The sequence below is a fragment of the Prionailurus viverrinus genome, chromosome D3, assembly GCF_022837055.1.
Source record: "Prionailurus viverrinus isolate Anna chromosome D3, UM_Priviv_1.0, whole genome shotgun sequence".
NCBI classification, from domain to species: domain Eukaryota; kingdom Metazoa; phylum Chordata; class Mammalia; order Carnivora; family Felidae; genus Prionailurus; species Prionailurus viverrinus.
The window spans coordinates 14,788,046-14,796,444 of record NC_062572.1 but is presented as its reverse complement, the minus strand read 5'-3'; the positions used below and the strand labels follow the sequence as shown (position 1 = coordinate 14,796,444).

The window sequence follows — 8,399 nt, the reverse complement described above, 5'->3', positions numbered from 1 at the left end:
AATTTTGGCAGTGTCCTAGGGCTGGAGAGACAAAATTAGGGACTATCCTAGAGCAAAGGGAAGGGTAGTAAAGTGAGCTTGATAGATGGTGGTTTTCCCCTTAAGACATTCGGCAAATTCTGAAACTGTGCTGGTCAAGAGGCTAGAAGCCAAACAGAAAGCCCCTGAAAAACAGAGGAGAGTGTCCAGCAGTCTTGTCATGTTATGGCTATAAGGTTAGAACACAGGGCTGGTGGGGGGGGGAGGGTCCTCGGTGAACACCTAAAGACCTTAGTTGGAATCTCTAAAAGGCAAAGTCTTAGACGCAGGAGCCAAAGTTAGATGATATCTTATCAAAACCACAACCCAGCCTCCACCCAGCTTAGCTAAGATGCTCAGTCCCCTTGCCATCTGCTTCCAGAGGGTGGGGAGCTCTCTCCACAGTTAGATATTACCTGGAGACTTTATATATATTTTTTCATGCACAGATGTTATATGGCATTCAACAAAAATTACAAGGCCTGACAAGAGACAGGACCAAATGGCTGAAAACAAATAGAAAAACAGGCAATAGAAACAGACTGTGCAGGTGACTAAAGTACTGGAAGTAAACCAGGGCTTTAAAATAACCATGATTAATATATTTAAGAGAAACAAAGCAAGAGAGGGAGAAAATAGATGAAAAGAGAATTTTACTAGAGAATTGGAATCCATGAACTTCATAGTCCAAGAGACTGAGAATATAGAGAACGCATTTGAGCTCCTCACCAGCAGAGGGATTTTGAAAATGCTGATTCAGATCTGTATGAGCTGGAAAACCTTATGGCCCAGAGTCTGAGGGGGGAAAAAAAAAGTCTGCCATCACTGGCTGTCATTCTCTGTACCTCTCAAGTGGCTTCCTTTAAGGGACACGTATTGTACAATGTGTTCTGAGTCACTCCGCTCCATAAACTCAGTTGCCTGGCATGGAGCTCTGTTTACCTGGAGAAAGAGGAGCCTTTTGCTAATTATCCTAAATACATCCTTCGAGCAATGTGTGTTGGGAATACTAGTAGTTATGATGTTCAAGAAGTTGAAGCCTCTCTGGGATGACATTTGAGTTGACACCAAGTGACAAGGAACCAACCAGGAGAGAACTAGGAAATGCAGTCTGGGCAGAGCGGACGGAGAGAGTAAAGAACTCTGAGGCAAGAATATGTTTGGTGATCAGTCAGGGGTGGACAAGCTTTTCTGGAAAGGGCCAGATAGCACATATTTTAGGCTTTCAAGTCACACAGTTCCTCCTGCAACTACTCACTTTTGCTGTTACAACAGTAAACACCGACATAAAAGGAATGGGTGGCAGTTGTCCAATAAAACTTTATGGGCACTGAAATGTAGAATTTCTTCTAATTTTCACACGTCACAAAACCTTCTTTTGATTTTTTTCCCCCAACCATTTAAAAATGTAAAAACCATTCTTAGCTCTGGGGCCACAGTTTGCTGGTATAAGGTCGTTTAGGTAGGCTGGTATCAGATCGTGGAGGACATTTCAGACATGGTAACAATCAGGTTAAGGCCAAGCCCCTTTCCCCCTCCAAATGGAAAGCCACTCGTCAGGGTAACTGCAGGCCAGGGTACCAAAGCGGGGATGCAGCTTCCTACAGCTCATGGAAGATGATCAGGTTTGTTTTATTTTTTCCCATTAACGAGAAAGAACAAACGAACAAAAAGACAGGCAAACAGACGCACACAAGGCTCAAGGAAGACGATCATGTTTGTTTCAACACACACACACACACACACACACACACACACACACACACACACACACACACACACACACAGAGACACCAAGCCAGAAAGCCAGAGAGGACGTGAACAGGTTCACGCTGACGTTTCTCCGGCACGCACTAAAGGTTTCAAAGTTGGGTGCACACCTGCTCCCAGCCCCAGCGCACCTGCTGAGCGGTACTCCGGCCTCGTCTCGCGAGAGCGTGCCGTAGTAGTGGCCTCCACCCCCGCCCCTCCCCCTCCCCCTCCCGCCCCCGCGCCCAGCCCCCGAGGCCGGGGGCTCTCCCCGCCGGCTCCCCCGCCGCGCGCTCCTCCCCCGCGCCCCCGCCCGCCGGCCCGCACGCACGCACGCCCGGTAGTAATTTCCACGCGAGCTCCGCAGCCCCGCGAAGCCCGCCCCCAGCCCCACCGCGCCCCGGCCCGCGCCGGGAGCCGGCCCCTCCGCGGGCAGGTGCGCGAGCCTGCGCGCGCCGCGGCCGCCTCCTTCCGCGGGTCCCTGGCGCGCCGGGCCGGGGCGGCTGCGCGCACGGCGCCGCTCCACCAACCCGCTCCCCGCAGGTCCCTTTCTCGCTCTCCATCCCTTGCCGGCGCTCGCTCCCCCCCCCCCCCCCGCCCTTTGATTGACAGGCAAGATGTCGGTGTGGAGCGAGGCAGGAGCGAATGCAGCAGCCGTCACCTCCGGAGCCCGGCGGCGGCAGCAGCAGCAGCAGCAGCAGCAGCGCGAGGAGGAGACAGCAGCCAGCCGCAGTCGCCGCCGCAGCCGCGGGAGCAATGCAGACAGCATCTTGAGGACGCGCTAAAGCACCGCAAACGGTGGACAATGCCATGTCACTGCAACTGGGAGGGGGGCAAAGCAGATTTTTTTTGACATAAAAGCCAGCCAGCCAAAAATATATAAATTTGCCCTTCACGGAGCCGGTGTGTAAAGAGTGAGCGCTGTTTTCCTTCGCCTCCTCCTCTCCTCCTCCTCTCCTCCCCCCCTTCTCCTCTTTTTCCTCCTCCTCCCCCTCTCCTCCTCCTCCTCCTCCTCCTCCTCCTCCTCCTCCTCCTCCCCCTCATCCCCCTCCTCCCTAAGTGTACAGACAGCATCACATCACCTGGTTTGCTTCTGAGAAACAGCATCTCTCCTTTTCAGGGACCAGAGACTCAGAGAGAGGAGACATTCTAATGGAGTCTGCTTGATACCCCAAAATAAAATAATAAATTTTGGCTCTTGTCCCCTCCTCCCACCCCACCCCCTCAGCCCTGTGTGAGATGTTGGGTTTCTTCTTCATGAGACATTGTTGAGAAGTCGCAGTGGTTGGAGAGCGTAGGGGGTAGACTACCTCTACTCCCCCCCCCCCTCTTTTTTCTCTCTGGGAGGAGGAGGAGGGGAAGGGGGCTTGCCGAGCAAGCGATGGATGAGGAAAACATGACGAAAAGCGAGGAGCAGCAGCCTCTGAGTTTGCAAAAAGCCTTACAGCAGTGCGAGTTGGTCCAAAACATGATAGACCTGAGCATCTCCAACCTGGAAGGGCTTAGGACCAAATGTGCCACCTCCAACGACCTCACACAAAAAGAGATCCGGACCCTGGAGGTAGGTGTCGCCTATGGGGGGAAAAGGCAATCTTTCCTTCCCTTTCCTTGCTCCCCACCACCCCCTTTCCTTTGATTCTGTTTGTTTGGTGGGGGGGAGGGTGTGGGAGGGTGGCAGGGCGGGCACGATTTGGTTTTCTGTGATTTATCTTCTTTGCAAAGCCTGCACTGGATGTCCCTTGACTGTACCGCTGTCATCTACGCTTGGCTGGATGTTGGTAGTAGTAGTAGTAATTGTTATTCTTTATGTATTATTATTCCTGCGGCTGTTATTATCGTTTGCTTCCTCTCCGAGGAGTGAGTTCTCTCTTTTTTCCGCTTGTGGATTTGTTTATATGCCACGGGGGCTTGTGTGCTGGGTAAGACATTAAGGCGCTGCAGAGAACCCACGTGACCTTGCGCATTCTGCAGGTGGTCAAAAGGTGGTTTTTGCTCCCAGAACCGGGCTGCCTATAAATATAGACCTCTTCTGCTCTGGGCCTCCTTCGCAACTCCGCGATTGCTCCTTGGAATTTGTTTTTGTTTTTGTTTTTGTTTTATTTCAGTGATATACATGTCAGGAGGCAAGATGCATTAAAAAAAAAATCCCCTTTGAGCTACCCGTTTCCAAATCAAATCATTTGATGCAGGGAGCTGTTGCAGGCCTGAAACGTGTAAAAAGATAACAAAAAAATATGCCTGGATCAGCACACACAAGTGGTGTAGGAAAATACTCTTGAATCTCCATAGGACGGTGAGGAGAGGGGTCGGAGGAGGAGTCATCGCTGGCGAGTTGTAACATTGTCTCCAACAGAACTTGAGGGGGAGTTTGAAGCAGTTTGGGGGGTGGGGTTTGATGCAAAGTTACTCAGAAAGAAGATGGCAGAAATTATTTCTTCCGAAGGCCATTTGGTCAAAGGAGGAAGGTTTCAAGAGCCGTAGAAAATGTCTGGTGTGCACGTAATCACTGGGCATCCACGTTTGTTGGAAACATCTGAAGGGTTCCACTCACTTCTCCTTCAAACCAGCTGTACACACGGCTTGATTAAATTTGGGAACTCCTATTAGCTGGCATTTGCTGAGGGTGGTGGCTGTGGGGCTGGAAGCAAAGTAAAGGGGTTCTCCCTCTGGCGAAGCAGGCATGTGCAGTGCTGGGGAGGTTCCCTGTTTCCAGCCCACGAGTTTCCAGGGCCTGAACTCTTCAGCCCCTACTGAATCTTGGAGCCCTGTGCCTGGGTTCCAGCACGGATGAGCACTGCTGTCTGATTTACTTTTAAGTCTTTTTTTTTTCCTCCATGATTTTAACTTTGGTTGTCAGCACACAGAAAGGTCATCAGTTTGAAAGTGGAGTGTGTGTGTGTGTGTGTGTGTGTGTGTGTGTGTGTGTGTGTAATATGCTGTTTGCTACCCTAGAATGCATGTCTGTGTGCCCCTGTCATCTGGGAAAATTTCTGTCTTGGTGTGAGCAGTGCCCAGGATAAGATTCTGTTCAGAACTGCGGGTGGTGAGTGACTAAATAGCTCAAAAGGGCCACCTGAGTTCTCTTCTGGCCCTTGGAGTCAGGAGTCCCAGGTGCTAGTTCATGTATTACTGTGCGCGTTTCTCCTGTTTTCTTTTCCTCTTTTCAACATGCCCCATCCTCTGATAACTCCTTGATGATGGTGATGGTCACAGTGTATCCTGGACTCCGTGGCTTCTTTTCTGCATAGAGGTTTTCTTTGCAAACTGGGGGATGGAGTTGCCGGAGGTTAGAGTTATTGGGAGTGCATCTGGGTGTTAGTTTCCTGGTTCCGGGATGCCACAGATCCCTGGTTTCCAGATTGCTCAGGGAAGGGTCTCCAGCAGTCAGGCTAGCTTCTTGCTTCTCAGGTCTCTGGGGCTGGGGTGGGGACACTGAGGAGGGGCTGAAGATCCCAGGTGCAGCCAAGTCCTGCCAAACCTCATCTAGGCTTTGGACCCGAGGGTTTTTTTTTTATCCCCCAAACTATCACATTTTGTATGTTAAAACCATCTGAGGGAGCTCATTGAAAATGCACATTCTCAGCCTCTAATCCCAGAGACTCTAATTCAGGTGGGACTGGCAGGAGGCCCAGGAATCTGCATTTCATAAATAGTCCAGGTGTTTCTGATGCATGTTTTCACATCGACACTTTGAAAAATACCAACATAATAGGAGATAGGTGGCATATTTCTGCTCTTTGATGGTAAGGACTCCCTGCTCACAAACACTGGAGTAAGTAGTGAATTGAACAGACCATCCTGAAAACCATGATAATAAGCAAAATTTAGTAGCGTGCATATCACCCCATATACAGCATGGACTTAGCCTTCAAAATGTGTACTGCATGGTTAGGGAGACAAGGCTAATAATAATATATGTGTGAAATAATGATGAAATCAAAACAGCAAATAATATGGGAGACAGCATGTAGGTCCATTAGGAACATGTTCAAGCTACACGAAATGGAAAATCCAAGCGCAGTTTTAAAGCAAATGATGGCTTCTTTTTCTTGTATCGCAAGAAGTATGGAGGTATATGGCTGCTTGAGTTGGGTCAGCAAGTTAGTAAGCTCGGGACCGTTGTCTCTTTGAGTTCTCAATGGTCTCTTCCTTTTGGTTGCAAGATGTCTTCTAAAGCTTTAGCTGTCTCACTCAGGTTCAAGGCAGGGAGGAGGGGGACCGGGCGAGGAGCAAGCAGGAATAAAGGGTTCATGTCTTTGTTTCGCTACCTACCCCACAGATGATGTTGAATTATGTCTTCTTGGCCAAAACTTGGTCAGATGGCCAGTCCTTGCCTCAATGCTGGGAGTTGGGGACGTGGGGACACCATGGTAAGTGGTTTAGATGAGTCATGGTCCATCGCCTGGGTTGACTGGTTGCCACCCCATACATGCTGACATGGAAGAAAGCATGAAGGGATATTGGGTGGATAGCCAACAACAAGGGCCATGGCCTGTTATCAGGAGGTAGTCTAGCAGAGAAGAAAGACCATGACCTTTGGAGTTATACAAGTAAAGTTGTAAATTGTAGCTTTTCTACTTACTTTATCTTGGGCTAGTGATTTAAATTTTCTGACCCATGGTTTAATTTTTGGCAAAGTGGCAATAAAAGAATAACATTACCTATTTCAGTAGTTATGAAGATCGAAAGGGAGGACATTTTCAAGGGCCTGGTGCCATTTGTAACACAGCTGCAGGTGCTGAATAATTGATAGTCATGATGATGATGGTGGTATGATTAACATTATGTGGTGTGGAATAGATGACATGGAAGGGAACAGCTCAGATCAGGGGTAGAAAGGGAAGAGTTTGAACAGCATTTCCGAAGTGTGTTCTGTGGGTCCCTTGGTCTGAAAAATTAGCATTTTTCATTCTTGTGGCGAGTACTGAAATCCGGGCCCTGTACTACATGCTGGTGGTCAACAAGTACTCTGTAGACAAAACGAATTCCTTGGAGAATTTGGCAAAGGTTGAGCTAAACAAAGGGAAACAGGCATCTTGACTGCAGAGACTTCTCAGAGCCGTTAACGATATCATCTATGTGCACGGTGACTCCGCGAGAGCGTGGAGTCTGCGGTGTTTCCTTTTTCCAAGGATATCCCTTGGGATTGATGTTCCATAGAATACACCCAGGGAAACATTCAGCAAAGCAGTTAGGGTAGCTCTCTTGGTTGGGGAGCTGGGGACCCTGAGCGCAGAGAAGGATGGGGAGAGCTGGCAGGTGGAGAGAGCTCGCTCAGCAAGAACAGCTAACCAGATAAAGGTATTTCATACCAGTTCATGCCTTCGTGGGGCAGCTTAGAGACCAGTTGGTCTAGAATGGAGAGTACCTGATAGAATGTCATAGGAAATGAATTTAGGTCACAGACTCTTGAGATCTAAGGACAAGGGAGCCAGACTGACAAAGTTTCACTCCTTTGAGGAAGGAGATAGAAGTCTTCAAAGGTTTTGGAGTGAACACAATAAAAAGTTGTTTAAAGGTTAGCCTGCCAGCAGCCTGCAGCAAGGGCCAGCAAACTCTTTCTGTAAAGGGACAGGTAGTAAATAGTTTAGGCTTTGTGGGTCATACAGACTCCATCACAGCCTCTCAGCTCTGCCGTTGGAGCACGTAGCAGCCGCAGACGGACAGTTTTCCACTGCAGCTTCATTTATGGCCCCTGAAATTGAAATGCGATGTAAATTTCACATGTCACGAAATACTATTACCCCCACCCCCTTTTTTTACATTTAAAAATGTAAAAACTATCCTTAGGTTGTGGGGCCTTATGAAAACAGGTGGTGGGTCAGATTTGGCCCAAGGGCTAGCTTCCTGATCTCTGACCTCTAGGGTGGATGATGCGGTTCTGCTGATCTTGCCCACATCACTCATGTGGTTGTGTGATCATCAGATGGCTCAGCTGGGCTGGATGGCCCAAGGTGGCCTAGCTCACATGGCTGGTGGTTGGTGGGGGGATGTCAGTTTTTCTGTACATGGCTTTCCAACAGGACAGCTGGATTCCTTACCTCGTGGAAGCAGCCATGTTCCAAGAGACCAAGCCCTTTTGCACAGCCCCTCTGAGGCCTCTGCTTCTGTAACCTTTGCCAGTGTCCCATATGCCAAAGCACGTTAAGTGGATAAGCCCAAAATCAATGTGGAAATGACTGTCTAAGGGTATGGATTCTAGGAGGTGTGGTTCGTCAGAAGCCAATGAACAATCTCCTATAATGATGTAACAGCTATGGAAGAAAAAAAAAACCCAAACCCCAAAATAAAACCAAAAGAGCATGGGAAAGAGGGAGGGTCATGGGATGGTCAGCAGAGGCCCCCTTGAGGTTTTACTGACTTGAGGAAGCAAACCAAGACGTATCTGGGGAAGGGACCAGGCAGAGGGAAGAGCAAATTTCTTGGGTGGGAACGTTCTTGGAGTGTCGTTAGAACAGCAAGCAGACCACTGTGGTTGGAGTTGAGTGGGTGGACGGGCAAGGGGTGAGGGACACAGTGGGAGACAGAATCAGGGCCCTGGTGATAGAGAGCTTTGATAAGATACTTGGATTTTGTCCTGAGTGTGAACGGGGAGGTGACTGACTTAGATTTTTAAAAGATCCTTCTGATTG

The 8,399-nt window shown here is 49.1% G+C and overlaps 1 protein-coding gene across 3 annotated transcripts in view; it reads left to right on the top strand.

The window, feature by feature from the left end:
• Window positions 1–2,285: 2,285 nt before the first annotated feature.
• Window positions 2,286–8,399, top strand: part of KSR2 (kinase suppressor of ras 2) — a 428,047-nt gene continuing 421,933 nt past the window's right edge. For all 3 annotated transcript variants that reach the window (XM_047828846.1, XM_047828844.1, XM_047828845.1), the window contains exon 1: window positions 2,286–3,328. In XM_047828846.1, the coding sequence (XP_047684802.1) occupies window positions 3,149–3,328 (180 nt within the window). In that variant the 5' untranslated portion in view covers window positions 2,286–3,148. The remainder of the gene's footprint in view (window positions 3,329–8,399) is intronic.